At 30.1% G+C, this 15,283-nt stretch overlaps 2 protein-coding genes across 2 annotated transcripts in view; both read left to right on the top strand.

Moving 5' to 3' along the window:
* LOC149892434 (uncharacterized) overlaps positions 1 to 15,283 on the top strand; it is a 335,617-nt gene that overhangs the window by 274,329 nt on the left and 46,005 nt on the right. The gene's annotated exons all lie outside the window — the stretch shown is intronic.
* On the top strand, positions 6,826 to 11,023 carry LOC149892437 (uncharacterized). Its single transcript, XM_090077388.1, has 2 exons — positions 6,826 to 6,861; positions 9,481 to 11,023. Exons 1-2 carry the CDS (start codon positions 6,841 to 6,843, stop codon positions 9,868 to 9,870), a joined length of 411 nt encoding a protein of 136 aa, XP_089933514.1. The 5' UTR covers positions 6,826 to 6,840; the 3' UTR covers positions 9,871 to 11,023.

Here is a 15,283-nt window from a genome sequence, read left to right as displayed (position 1 = left end):
AAAAGGCACGATTTTGCTCTCAACTAGTAGTTGCATAATACTTACAGAATAAAAAGCAAGTGACTTCGTTCACCTAAGTTATGTAATAAAAGAATTTTAAAAAAACAACACAAAAGAGATAAAAACATAAGCTTTTTTTTTTTTAAAAAAAAAAACTAAAATTCTAACAGTATCACCAAAACCCTTTAAAAAAAGTATGCTGTTGACTATTTTTGAAGATCTCACAATATTAAACGTAAACAACGTGTCAAAGCCTGGTGACGAAACAGAAAAAAACTTTGGCATTTAATACATCATAAATTGCTTAGCAATTCTATCAGGACATGAATTTCCTACAGAGCTAAAATTCAAGAAAGTCATTCGAAAGATTTGAAAGGACACACTTAATGTTAATGAGTGAATTATTCTTGGTGACCTTTGAGTCGTTTTGAGTCTGACCTGTAGTCTAACGTTATGATTAGTTTAAAGCACAGACTCAAAACGACTTTCATATCAAAATATCAAAGCTCATACTCAAAATGATTATCATATCAAAATGGTGCAAATATCATCATTACAGATGATATGACTGATTATACTATATTTGAGTTGTGCTTTTGTTTTATATGTCATCCCTCATTTTCATGATTTTTGGCTTTATCACCGTTCGGGTCCCGAAACTTAGTAAAAAAATTTTAAAAATTGCAAAAATCGCTAAAAATCAAAAAAATTTGCTAAGATTTATTGCTTACGGTAATTTTAGCACCTTTGGAAGAGTCTGAAATGTATAAACTAAAATTTAAAAAAGTACTAAGTTAAACTTATTTATGCAGGGACTTTTATTGAGTCCACAGTTAATTAAACAACATGAGTAAATGAAACAGGCTAAATGATTTGAAAACAAATCCAACTTTGGTAGCAAAAACTAACTTTCTTAACACATTAGTTGCCTTAGTCATCATAGTAATAAAACACTGGCAAATATAGCATTTTCACCTTGGAATTTTAACCTAACACTGATTACAAAATAAACAGAGATGTACTGTTTGTTTTCATGAGATTCTTAGCATGAAATGAATTGAAAGAAATCTGAAACATTGTTTAAAAACTTATGTTCGACAAATTTTTTGTCATACATGTCCATACCCAGCAAGCACACAACGTTGAAACAACGTTAAAATAACGTTGATCAACGTCGATCAACGTTATTTCAACGTTGTTTCATCGTTGTGTGCTTGCTGGGTAACGTTAATTACATCAACATTGACGAAGAGCTTTTAGTTTCTGAGCAGAATTTTAGCAGCATTTTTCTCTCAAACTGGATTGCGTTAAGGTTTTTGCGTGTAGCTAAGAATTGCGTTGAGAAATTATTCTCAATAATACAAAGTAGAGGGAGTTGAAATGACAGACTGACAACAAAACAAATATGCATGTCAAAATGCTTTGGTTCTTATATTTACTGATCAAACAAAGGCAAACACAAGTTGTGTTTCAGAATCAGATTTCACAGTTGCAATAACTTTAAAATTATGTGTTAACCTAGTAGATAAACAAAGTAATGTATTGAATAGCTCACTATTCAATAAAGCAAAGTTAGCTTGAACTTTGGTTCAAGCTAACTTTGCTTTATTGAATAGTAAAAAAAACTTTTAGAATTGCTCGTTGGCTAATTCTAAAAGTCTTTTTATGCCAATTACGCAGAAACATGTATCAGTCATCTTCTGAAATCTTTGGTAATAGAAGATTTCGAAATTAAGCGACAATTATGTATTAAAGGAATGTTTTTCTCGGGAGGAGAAAAATGTAAACAATACAATTATAAACATACATAAACATGATAACAAACAAGTTAATTATCAAACACATTTTCAAACACAAATACAAGTAAAAATAAGTGAAGAGAAATTTAGTAAAGATTATTTTATTTACACACCTTAAAGTCAATAAAATAGAAAAAGATATGAACAGATAGTAAAGTTAAATTTTGCTTATCAAAGCTTATTAAATTGTGCTTATTGAAGTTTTTGCAATAAATTTATTTATTTCATATTATTCTCAAAGCCTCAAGGTTTTAAAAGAAGGAGTTAAACATAATGACTGATAAGAAGGAATTATATGCAATCACTGATTTAATATAAATCATGTAACACATGTAAAGACATATGATTGAAGATTAAAAGTTAACACAAAGTAGACATTAAGCACATGTAACAAATCCAGTCTATACCTGCCATTAATTCATAGTCTTTTTTTTTTTAAATTTGACGAGAACAGTGGAACTAAGCGCAAAATATTTTACATTGAATACTGCTACATTCATTAAATTCATTAGCACTGATTTCTAGCTCTTCAAGTATTAGTTTATCGCAATTTCCACAGAATGTTATAGGTTTTAAAAGTAACAATGCTGGAGAAACATGTTTTGAAAAAAATATCTAAACTTTTTTTCACCTTATCCCAGATCTTGATCAAATTACACTACTTCAACATATAAGTCCTTAAGTGTCCAAACAATAAAATATTCTGACTTGCAATTTGTGATATCCATTTGGGAATTAATCTGTGTGTAATATTTATGACTTGTATTTTATGCTATTTGATTATTTATCTTTGTAAAAAGATCATATTAATTAGCTCCTACTTTAATTGTTTTATTAAAAATTTTAAAAGAAAATTAAACTTCCAAACACACCTTTCCATGGCGTTTGCATACTATAAATCTGTCTGGGGAACAAGCATTATAAGGTCTTCATAAAAAATAAAGAGACCACTTTTTTCAATCTTCAAATCAATGTGTTTTGATACATGCTCGGCATAAAAATTTTTTTTATAGGATCTTGCTTATGATCAATTTCTCATTTGGTAGAAGCACTAATAAATGTTTTTTTTTTACCAGATTATAAAATATCAGCAACAAGAGTTGCTTTAGCCTTCTTAGAAATGGTATTTTTATAAAGGGTGTTAGCTTTGGTATGTATACTGTGATGTCAAGCAAAGAACATGATTCATTAGATATTGACAAGGAATATAAGACTTATATTAATTATGATTTGCTCCTAACAAGAGATAGAATAGAGCTATCAGTCATAAAATGTCTGATAGTTCTATTCTTACTATTCTATAACCAAAACAAAAAAAAAGAAAAAAGTATTTTTTAGCATAACGATGGCTTAATCTGCAGACCAGCCAACTCTATGTTTGGTCGAAATCCAGATTTTGATGCCATTTTGTTGATCTTCAAATTTTATATGATATGCAAAACGACCATAATTCAAATAAAATTATAAATACGTTAAATCACCTCGCACACATACCAGCCAACTCCAGGTTTTAAAAAAAACGATTTACCAATCCAGCTAACTCCCGCCAATTTTGCCATTTTGTAATGTGAAGTGTTAGATAGCGGAGTTTAAATATTTAAAATAACTTATATATTAATATACGCATTTGAAGCTTTCAATATAAAAAAGGACCTGAATTAATGCAAGGTAAGACACTTTAACTTTTTAAAGCATATTTGTTTTCAAAAACAGTTAAATTAAGTTTGATAATTACATTACAATTACAGAATCAGCTCCTTGTGTTTATTAATGCTGTATTTGGTTATATTGTTGTTATTTCTTAACCTTATATTGCACATATTTATTTTAAAATTTTGAAAAAAACGGACAAACAAAATAAAAGTTATTAAACTTAAAAGCGTAGTTTAAAATTCAAAAGCAAGTAGGAAAAATGTTAAAATTTTAAACTACGCTTCTAAGTTTTATAACTTTGATTTGATTTGTCCGTTTTTTTTACTTAATGCAAGCAAAGATAATAAATCAAAACGATACTCCAGCAAAGTTAACTTTATTTGACAAAAAAAAAGGTCTTTCTTTTTTTAATGGTTTATTGCCGATTGGAAACATGCAATATCGGGTTAATAAATCTTGAATACATGAATTCCTTGAAATGATTAAAATATACTTGATTTTTTAGAATGTCATTTACCAAAGACATTGGTTATTGTAATGGAGAAATGCAGAGTGATTTTTCATATTCTCATAAAGACAGTGCTATCGAAACAATTCCTTTTTTGAACTTCGACGAAGATTTTATGTTACCCAATTACACTACTGTTTTCGATCAGGAAATATTCCCAACGCATGACACACCCACAAGTGGGATTGAAGTCTCCATTCAAGCTCTTGTGCCAAGTCAGGATCCAAAAAAATACTTAGCGGTATAGTTAATAGCTCCCCATTGATAAACAATGACATTATCGGTGAAAGATATTATAATGCTCCCTTGGTCACACATTCTGAGCACTCAGACTCAGAATCTGATGGTGATGAAGGAGGGACAAAAAAAGTTAATTGGCAAAGGAGATGTCAGGTTGACAGATCCACATGGAAAGATCATAAAAATTTTGCTTATCGAGAAAAGGGACATAAATATTTTGGTCGCAAAAGAATAGGCGACAAAGTAATCACTGATGTGCCTAAAAATGAAAAAAGGCTGAAACCAAGGTGTAAATGCGTATCAAACAAAAAATCTGCCTTTCAATGTTTGGATATTTTAGACACAGATCGAACGGAAATCTTCGTAAGTTTTTGGAAGCTTGGCTATATGTCAGACCTAGACTACAACCAACACATGCAAAGAAAAAATAAAGCACGAATTGAAAAACTGAAAGACAAAGAACAGGAAGAGTTTGTTTTTACAGTTGATGTACAAGCAGTTTTGCTTACGCCCAAGTCAAATGTTTCTTCTCTGTATTATAAAACGAAGCTATGTGTTCATAACTTTTGTTTATTTGATCTTACAACAAAAGCCGGATACTGTTATTTGTGGAATGATATTGAGGGAGGACTAAATGCTGAAGAATATGCAAGCATATTGGGGAAATTCATTATCCAAATATTTCTTCCCAGACTCAACAGGCAAAGCAATATTAAATTGATTTTATATAGTGATGGTTGCGTGTTACAAAATAGAAATTCAATATTATCGAATGTTTTGATGAATATAGCTATTTCAAAGCAAATAAACATTGAAAAGAAGTATTTAGAGGTTGGGCATACCCAAATGGAGGCCGACTCAATGCATGCATGTATAGAGAAAAAATTAAAAAATAAAGTTATTAATGTACCTGTAGAATACTACGGAGTTTGTAGAAGTGCTCGAAAAAACCAGAACCCTATGATGTTGACGCATTCATTTTTCAAATCATTTGACTCAATCAAATTTTATAAATCAATTAGACCTGGAAAAATGAAAGGGGACCCAAGGTATTGCATTATCGCATACTTACATACATTTTTCTTTTAGCCATTGCATTTTTTTTACTCTTAGATATTTGGATTTATTACTAACACAAAGTATGTTTTTAAGGTAACTGACATTCGTGGCTTACAATATAACATGGATGACAACATTTACTATAAGCTAAGGTTTACAGATGAGTGGCTGTTGCTACCGCAGAGTCGTGACAAGCTTATTACCACTTAGGATATTGAGCAGTTGCCTAATCTGTACTCCGAAAGATTGAAAATTAAAAACAGGAAATTTCAAGACCTCCAGGATTTGAAAACTACCCTGCCTTCAGATTATCATGGTTTCTAAGACAATATTCCATATCATGCATAGCTACATTTAAACAATCAATAAATCTTACCTACACTTCAAAAATGCTTATTTTATTTAATTTTTATTGTATTTTTAAACTATTTTCTAGAACTCAAAATAAAATCACTTTATCATTAATGTTATTACAACAATCATTAAATTATACAATAGCCATTAGGGTTACTACAGAAAATCAGCCAACTCCCAAAATAATTTAAAATTTGGTTATTAAATTGAGCCAACTCCAATTATTCCTCCTAAGTAATAAATTAAATTAAATATCCATAAAACTTCATTGTAAACCTACTTCTGAATTAATAATCTACAGAAGTGTGTTTTGAAATTTTTTTTATTCCATTTAATAATGAAATTATTCGGTTTTTTGTTGCTTATGAACATTTCATAAAAAAATGTTCATGAATTTTGGTTTTTGAAACTATTGGGGTTAATGAAGCTAATGTTTTCAGGGTTTGCATTCTGCCACTTCAAACTTTACCTCAAACTCGACTAGTCAATTCATTTTAGTTTTATGATGTTCATTTTCATTGCTAATCAACTCTTTCGTTTCTTTTTGATATTGGAGATGTAGGGGTCTACAATAATGTGTACTAGAAGGCTTCTTATTCAACTATACTGTTTCTTTTATGATGGTTAATTTAAGTGGAACAACAGCTGTCTGAAAAAGACATTGCTCGTTAACTTGGGCCTCACCAATATTTGAATCAGTATATTTTTGTTTATATACACTTTGACTGGAGGCACCCTCTTTAATGTGAAGTACACCTTCAAACTTTCCCCCCACTCTCAGCGAATATTCTTATCTAGTTTTGGCATTCAGTAAAGTTTATTACCCTTGTCAGAATATGATTAAACATACTCTGTAGAGGAGTTGAAGCAGATGTTTGTGTTACAACTACACCCTCAGGGTAACATTTCTGTCTTTCATTCTTAATTTCATGAAGTGAAGGATAAATATCTGCATTCTGTACTATGGATTAGATAGAGATTAGATAGAGATTAGATAGAGATTAGATAGAGTTTCGTGAGATATTTCAATTCAAGTTTATCAATACTTCCATGGTCACATCTTCTAATCTACGAAACTCAAGTAAATTATTATTATCAATTCCAAACTTTTGAATGATAAGAACTGAATGTTTTCTTTTCATGATGAATGTAAACAATAAAATATTCATTATTTTGTATGAAAGTTTTATTTTTAAACGTTTAAATCAGGTTGTTGGCAGTCAAATCATGCAACTTTTGGCTTTTGAGGTTTTAATTTTTAAATGATTTGTTTGAGCATGAGTTTTTTAATGTTGGCTTTTGAGTTATGACAAACAACATCTGTAGTGCTAATGTTGTGTGAAAGTGTGTGAAAAATAATTAACATGAAATTTTACATTTGGCTTTTTTTAAAAGCTTGTATATTCAATTGGCAAGTTCGGGCAACTGATTTTTTTTTCTGCTTTCGTACGCATCAATGGGAAAGTTTAAAACTACCATGGAATCTAATAGAATCTCTTAGTTTTTCAGCCAAATTCATGATTAAAGAAATAAAAAGAAAATCAATATGGGGCACTTTTTTTAAGATCTTAGGAATGACAGTCTAAAATCAAAATGCGGTGTCAAAAATATTGTTTATAGTTAAAAGCAAATTTTTTGTTTGGTGAATCCTTAAAAATTAGTTTTCTGGTAGTATTAGTTACATTATAGCTCAATTTATTAGTTCCTTGCAGCTATTCTTTTTGAGGGTTTTTTGCCAATTTTTATGGATTATGATATACTGTGCGACGATTCTTTTAACTCCATTTTAAAAATTTTAATGAAAGTTTTAAAACCATCAGTTCAAACCGCTAAAACTGTTAACCTGGCTTTTTTTATTGTAAAGAAATACAAAAAACAAAAAAATGAAAGTATAACATCAACTGAAAGTCTACTAAATTTATTTACTGCAATATGGAAAGAAATGTAAACTAACAAATAATGAGTTGTGTTCATAAAATAGTTTTATGAACACCTAATATACTTAATGCATTCTTCGCGATTACTCATAAATCACAGCACCGATTTGAGTTAACAAAATTGTAGCATTTTTATCTACAGTTGGTATTCTTGCCATTTAGAAAAATTTATTACGCTTTACAAAAAACTGTGTGTGTGTGTGTGTGTGTGTGTGTGTGTGTGTGTGTGTGTGTGTGTGTGTGTGTGTGTGTGTGTGTGTGTGTGTGTGTGTGTGTGTGTGTGTGTGTGTGTGTGTGTGTGTGTGTGTACTTTCATGCATCATTTTTGTGTCAAATTTGTAAATGTGCTCAAATAAAAATGCAAACTGTTAATAGGACACCAGCTTTTGACAGACGTGAGCTGAATAGGATCTGGGTATAATTGAAAGTAGAAAAAGTAATTATGATGCATCACAAAGTAAAATAAAAAATTGTAGCCCTTTAAACTGTCTGACTTGGTTTCACTGTATTGAATAGAATGCAGTTAGATTGTATACATGATTGAACGCTTTAGAAGGTGTTGCACTTTAAAAAATTACTCTTGTTCTACAATCACTAATAAAAGAAAGATATATCTATGATGTTAATAGTGTTCTTTAGCAGATAAGAATAACAAACTTCCAAAAATAAATTTAGATAAAATATATATACAAGCTGCTGAATCATGATGTTTTTTAAGAAATCTTCCGCTCATGTTTGGAAAATATATTTCTGAAGGTGAATCTTACTAAAAGCTTTTGTTTCTATTATGAAATTGCATAGATATAGTGATTGCCCTGAAATAACAACTGATCCTGTAATTTAGCTTGCATTTTATATAAAAGAATATCACTCTTATTTTAGATGAGTATATCCAGGTAAGAGAATTTTAAAGCATCACTTCATAATGCATTATCCAGAGTTTATGGCAAAGTACGGACTGTTGAGCAGATATTGGTGCATTTGATTTAAAGTAAATCGTCATTTTGTAAAAGAACTTGCCTCAGTTGAACACAATTTTAATGCATTAAAATCAACTAAATCTTGCTAATTGATTGTTTAGCAAGTGATTTTATTTTGATAATGAACAACTCAGAGCTTGTCATACAGAAATCATTACAAAATTGCAGATTGAAACTGCAATTGACCTTTGTGCTATGCTAATCTTAAAAAGATATGAGAAAATGTATGTTGCTCAGTCAGTTCAGCATGGATGCTACAAAAACAAGTCTGAATACTTGTTATTCTATGGAATTGTGGAAATATATTCATAAATTGGAAAGTTAATTTTTTATTGCTTCTGTGGCAAAACATACTTTTCTTATACTCTCAATGAGCGCTATGGTACATATGTAAGAAACAAAGTCAAGAATACACCTAAAATGATTATCATTCATACAAATGAGTGTAATCATCATCTATATAACATTTATAAAGAAACAATGGTGTCTATGAAAAGCTTAAAAATACAAGATATACACTTTTTAAACTAAAACGAAATGAGTTACACATAACTACTGGGATGTTAGTGTTTTGTATATCATATTTATCAATGTATGATTTCATACTAAATCAATTTTTTATAGTACAATAGAACAATATCAACTAAAACAATAACTTTTGCTTTTGAAAATAAATATGTTTTTTTGAAGTGTGTAGCAAGTTTAGCTTGTCTTCAGATAAGTCTTTTGAATATGATATTTTGATATATTTTGATAAGAACAAAATGGTGAAAAGTGGACATCAGTTATTTCAGTATGTTTTATTTATCAGCTTCTACAGAAAAATTGATAATAAAGTTATCATTTAAGTATATGAACTTTGTTTTATAAACTGCTAAATAAGAAATATAAATAGATTATATTTAAAGAAATTGAATTTTGATATATATGAATTAATGTTTATAATGTAGGTAACATGTGTGAATTCTGCTTTACAAGCTGCAGTTGTTTTAGAATCATCAAATACTGTATTAAATTCTTGGTTACTATGGATCTTAGCTCTCCTTCTCATGGCTGACCTTTTTCTAGTGCGGCTTTCAACTCACCTATTTCCAGCAGTTAATTCATCACTCAATAAAACAATTGGGGATAATGCATTTGCTGGTGCTAATTCAATAAAAACCTTTTTGGCACAGTGCCCAGTGAGTGTAAAATGCACAGATAACAAGTTAAAATGTGAAATATTTATCAAGTATTTTAGTTCTACCCAATTTTTTTCTCAATCTTTTTCTCTTGTTTCCATTCGTTTAGTTGTATATTACAATAATTTGTATTTTACAATTTTATTTGTACACTTGTAAACAGAATATTGGTTTTAATTGCAGAAATCCATGGTCAGATGATCATAAAAGATGATGTGTATTCCTATTTTATATTTCTTACTGGAAATTTTATTAGGAAAAGTTTCAATGAGCTCTAGGCAGCTTTTGTGAAATTATCCTGATTGAAATGTAAAGTTGCATGTTGATGGATTTTTAGGTGAAATCCTTGCTTTTCTTTATCAATATTTTATGGTTCTCTGAACCATCAAGGATTTTTAAAACAAGGGATGGAAAATGCTATAAGAAAAGTATCTGGTTTGTAATAAAACCCAATTAATTTTTTATTTAAAAATTGTATTACACCACTTTATATTAACAAATGTTTTCATATATCTATAGAGTTAAGAATCAACATGTTGAACTATTTCTTTTTTAATTTGCAATGACTGGTAGTATTCAGGTTTACAGAGGCTTCTTGCAATTCTAGTTTCATAGAGAAAGTATATCTAGCCTCAAAAAAGGAGAGACAATCTCAGTGTGAGAACTTCGCAGTTAGTTTTCCTCTTCCACAATTTTTCTGTAATTCTTATGTTTTGCAACTCTTACATGCGTTCTGTAAAAAGTATTTGAAACTGTTAAAGCAATTCAATGCACAAGAACAAGAAATCCTAAAGAGAGATCAAGCTGTTTTTAAGTAAAGTTCCATAATATACTTTCAATTTTTTTTCCGATTGCAACATGCAAATCTGAATTCTCAAAAATAGCACTACGCCACAATCTTTTCACAAAAGTTTTGTTTTATTTTTTTACTGCTTGTTAATTAATTTTTTCTACTATTTCAAAAAAATTATTTTTTCTGTATCATCGGCTGTCTTAATCTTATCACTTTTTAACGTATGTTTTTTTGTTTTTTTTTTCATATTTTCATAAAATCACGTGTTATTATATATTTAGAATTGTTACTCAGTGATGGAAATAATGATAAACACACCCTGTTATTATAGTTTCTACTTTTTAAAATTTTTATTTATTGTTTTTTTATCAAACATGTGTTGCACTCTAGTTTTAAACTATTATTCTGTACATTTTTAAACATCTTGAGTTTGATAAAGTTCGATGTTCAGTTAATTATTTACAACTAAAATAGAGACACATGTTTTGAAATTGGCAAAAAAAAAGAAAAAGAAAAAGAAAGTACAGTCTAATAAAAATTTAACTATAACAAAGTTCTTTAAATTTTGTGCAGCTGGATATACACTAATTGTAAGTAGATAATTCCACCTCAACTGAACTCTAAGTAGCTTAGCAACTCAAAAACAATACTAAGTCATATCGGAAGATTCCAAGACAAGTAGGACGCTCTGTTGAAATGTTAATTATGCTCACAAGCCAAAAAAAAGTGTTTGAAAATTTAGTGGTCAGAAATGAAAAACAACGAGAAAAGAAATTGCTTATTCAATTGCTGGATTCTTTTATATTCAGTAACACCATTGATAACAATTAAAAATTAAATAGTCACGTGCAATTAAAGGATGTTAGTAGAAGCAATTTGTTAACAGAAATATGCCTTTTTTTGCAAAAGTGACGTTAAATAGAAAAATGAGAATTGAATAGAAAAGTAAAAATTTACCGTAGATTATCTGAAAAACCAACTAAGAATTGGGGCACTGTTTTTAGTGCTCGTTCTATTCATTTGATAACAGAAATTATGACAGTAGATACTTGTATCAACATTTTTTAAGAACTAATGCTTCCATATAATAAAGATAACATGCCGTTGCTTTCAGGGCTGTGGAGTCGGAGTCGGAGTCGTGGAGTCGGAGTCGGAGTCGGAGCTCATTTTGGCTGGAGTCGGAGTCGGAGTCGGAGTCGGAAAAATTGTACCGACTCCGACTCCGGTTTAAAAAAAATCTTTCAAAGTTTCATAATTTTCATAAGGATTTTATAGTTGTTACAAAACTACAAGTCCCAGAATGCTCTGAAAGCTGTAGGATATCCAGACACAATGGGAATTGTAGTTTGCAACAACTGGAGGACAAGGAGTTTGAGATGTTATTTTTAAAGAGAATATTAGAAAATTAGTGATTGAAGAAGCTGTTAAACAAAAAGAAGAACTTAATGAATGTCTCAAGGGACGCTTTGTATTTCTTAACAGAGTGAACTATTTTGCAATCAATGTTTAATTCTTTTTTGAAAAAAATGAAGCAGTTACCAAGACATTGGCAGTAAAAGACGCCAAAACTAATCACACCAGCGAATTTCTCCAGGTCTCAGTAGAAAGGATTCTTAAAGAATATGAACTTAAAGAAGAACAAGTTCTTTCATGTTTGAAATATTGTCCAACTGACAATATTTCAAACATGATTTTGACAAATTCATAATGTTATTAGCGACTGCATAAGAGTTTATTGCATAACCAGAGTTCAGAAAAGTTGTTTGTTCAGAAATTGTTTTCTTATAAATATTGTTTAAAGCACTAAGTGGTTGGATTATTTGTATCATAGTGATGAAATAGCCGATGTTAACATTTTACTACAGTTATTTGTTGTTACGAACAAATAACTGTAGTAAAACAAACAACTATTTGTTGTTAGAAATTGGTTACTTATGAAGGAGTCGGAGTCGGAGTCGGGAGTCGGGAGTCGGGAGTCGGAGTCGGAGTCGGTCCATGATAAAATCAAGGAGTCGGAGTCGGATTCGGAGTCGGAACAGCAGCTTACCGACTCCACAGCCCTGGTTGCTTTAGACATATCAGCAGGATAGCGATCTTAAGCATACGGCTTCAAAAACTAAAATATCTTACATCATTATATTGTTCTAATATAAAGGTACAAGATATTTAGATTAGCCGGAAAGTTTACGGAAAATTGTAAAAGATGACGTTGTAAAAAAAATGAGGTTGTAAAAGCATGGTATGTGCTATAAACACAAAAAGTGGTCGAAAACATGTGTAAAAGATGTACTATTAAATATGATGTATTGCACTAAACTGCATATGAAAAAAAAAAAAAAAAAACAGTGCAAAGGGTCAATAACCAATTACAAATTATAAAATTAATTTCATTATGATTCTATAGGATGTAAAAGTTCACCAGATTTTGCTATGTGTGGAGTTATTATATCAAAAGCAAGCAGGTGTTGCATGATGTTGTAAAAGGTGACATTGTGGATGGTCTACAGAAAATATTTCGGAATGACCATGTGTAACCAGGAGATACCAAACGTAACTAGGACAAAATATAAAGTTGTTTCTTCTCTCTTCAAATGGTAGATGCAATGAATGTCATCTGAAGAGTAAGTAAATAGCAGCAGCTAAGAAATAGAGCAAGCGTTCGTACCTTCGAATGATTTCCAAGCCTCATTTTTTCAAACCAGAGTGAGCTAGATGATTTAATCAAGGATTTAGATTTTACTAAAAATCAAGTTCTGAACTTCTTACATTATGCGCTAAACGTAATGGAGTCTACGAGGAGACGTTTACAATGAGTTTACAAATTGAAATTTACAATAATATAGATTTGTTCACTGCTCATAGACAAAAGCATTTTATACCCCCCATTTCATGTTAAACTACGTGGCTAAAAGTTTGCAAAGTTCTTATATTCGAAGGAAAGCTTTTCAAGAAGTTCGTCTGTTTCTAAAGTTATCTCAGACAAATATTAAAGATGGAATATTTGTTGGACCACGCAATTTTTAGAGTTGGAAAAATTGGAAAGAGTAAAAATTGAAAAAGACCTAGTTATTCATATTACAAACAACTGATCGCAAAGCTCATTGTGAACTTCAAGAAAATGGGTTGTCGTATATCCTTAAAGGTTAATATTTTGCACTCTTTATCTTGATTTTTTTGTAAATATTTGGTTTGATGTCAGAGAGGAGAATGATGAGAGATTTTATCGTGAAGCAATAATGGAAATAAGACAACAAAGACGATGGGATACTGCCATAATGGGAAATTAAAGGATTTATCTCACATAGCTGTATATTTCTTTTTGCTTTAACTAATAATGCAATTCCTAAATACCTTTCAATTTATGAGAAAGGGCGAAATGTTATTATCCTCACATATAATTTTTTAGAGCTTTTAAAACATTTTATTTACCATTTCAAATATTTCATAGATCAGCCAGCATTATTACTATTGGATAACCATGAAACTCATGCCACGAAATCACGAAATTCATGTATTGAAGTAACTACTTTGGCTTTCACTCCTTCCAACATTCTAGCAGATTTTTCGTGCCTGGTGTGTGGTCAGTTATTCAAGACATTCACTGATGATGAATATTTGAGTTCAAATGAAACCGACAACCGACAACCCGATCCGAAATGAGTTCATTAAAGATTCATCAATAAATTCACAAAACAGATATATTCCTGTACAAGAAAATGATTCGTCAACTGTGAAAATAGACTTTTCTCTATCAAAATCTTTATCAAAATATTTCATGTGTAACGCCAGAACAGATCTGTCTATTTCCAAAAGCAAAACATCGTTCATCTTTAAAAGGAGATAGAAAAGTAGATGGAGAATACTCACTGACACTCCAGAAAGAAACGCTATTAAACGCTATTAAACTTCAACATGCAACAAAAATTTTTAAAACAAAAAAAAGGTAAACTCGTTTATAATCTCTGATTCGAATAGCATGAGCAACGTTAAACATTTTTAAACGTTGGAGGTTTTAAGGTAGCACTCTATATAACACTTGATAAATTTCTAGAAACAATCTAAGATTAAACAAATAATAAAATTTGTGTCTTTGTTGTTGATTGATTACGGAATAAGCTTAATTTTCAGAGAACGGCCTTTCAAACCTTTTCTTTATAACGGACTTTCATACTTTTAGTCTTTATACTTACATCAAAAGAAAGTAATTAGTGTAGAGATGTGATCATATCAGTTTTACCATTTTTAGGCCTTAAATTGAGGCATTGAAAAAATCCGGCCCTAGGTATACGAACTTCCCCTACACATCTTTTGTTCTTAAAACAGCGGACTGATTAGTGTTAGTCATTTAGACTTTCCTAGACTAGTTCATTATGAGTCAGATTCAATGTTCCCACTGCTGTCATTGCTTTGAATAGATAAATCAGGAATTTGCTAATTACATCTCTTGCTGCCTTTTTTCGTTTAGCTGCAGACTTCCTATGTAAACCTTAAAAGTTGTATTTGAAACATGTAATAAATTAAATTTGCCAAATTTGACATTAAATTGAAAAATAACGAACGAAAATATTAGAAACATTAAATAAGATACTAAATTATAAAAAGAATATGTAATATATATAAAAGAATGTATAATATAAATTATAAAAAGAATATGTATAAAAAATAAAGTTAAATACATTAACAACGAAAAGGAACAACCAAATGTAAATAGTTTCAGAGTTATTTTCTGATTCTGATCAACCTTGATCAACGTGTTGCACGGTGAAACGCGCGATGACA

The sequence above is a fragment of the Hydra viridissima genome, unplaced genomic scaffold (genome assembly GCF_058129835.1).
Source record: "Hydra viridissima isolate aposymbiotic clone 2 unplaced genomic scaffold, HvirCarnegie_v1 scaffold_2, whole genome shotgun sequence".
Classification (NCBI taxonomy): Eukaryota; Metazoa; Cnidaria; class Hydrozoa; order Anthoathecata; family Hydridae; genus Hydra; species Hydra viridissima.
This window is presented reverse-complemented; position numbering and strand designations above follow the sequence as displayed.

Bases quoted from the DNA above. Each gene is read 5' to 3' on its own strand.
- LOC149892437 (XM_090077388.1), top strand. From the start codon at position 6,841: ATGCAACTTTTGGCTTTTGAG. The intron at 6,862-9,480 runs GTTTTAATTTTT...TTTATAATGTAG, and splicing joins TGCAACTTTTGGCTTTTGAG to GTAACATGTGTGAATTCTGC.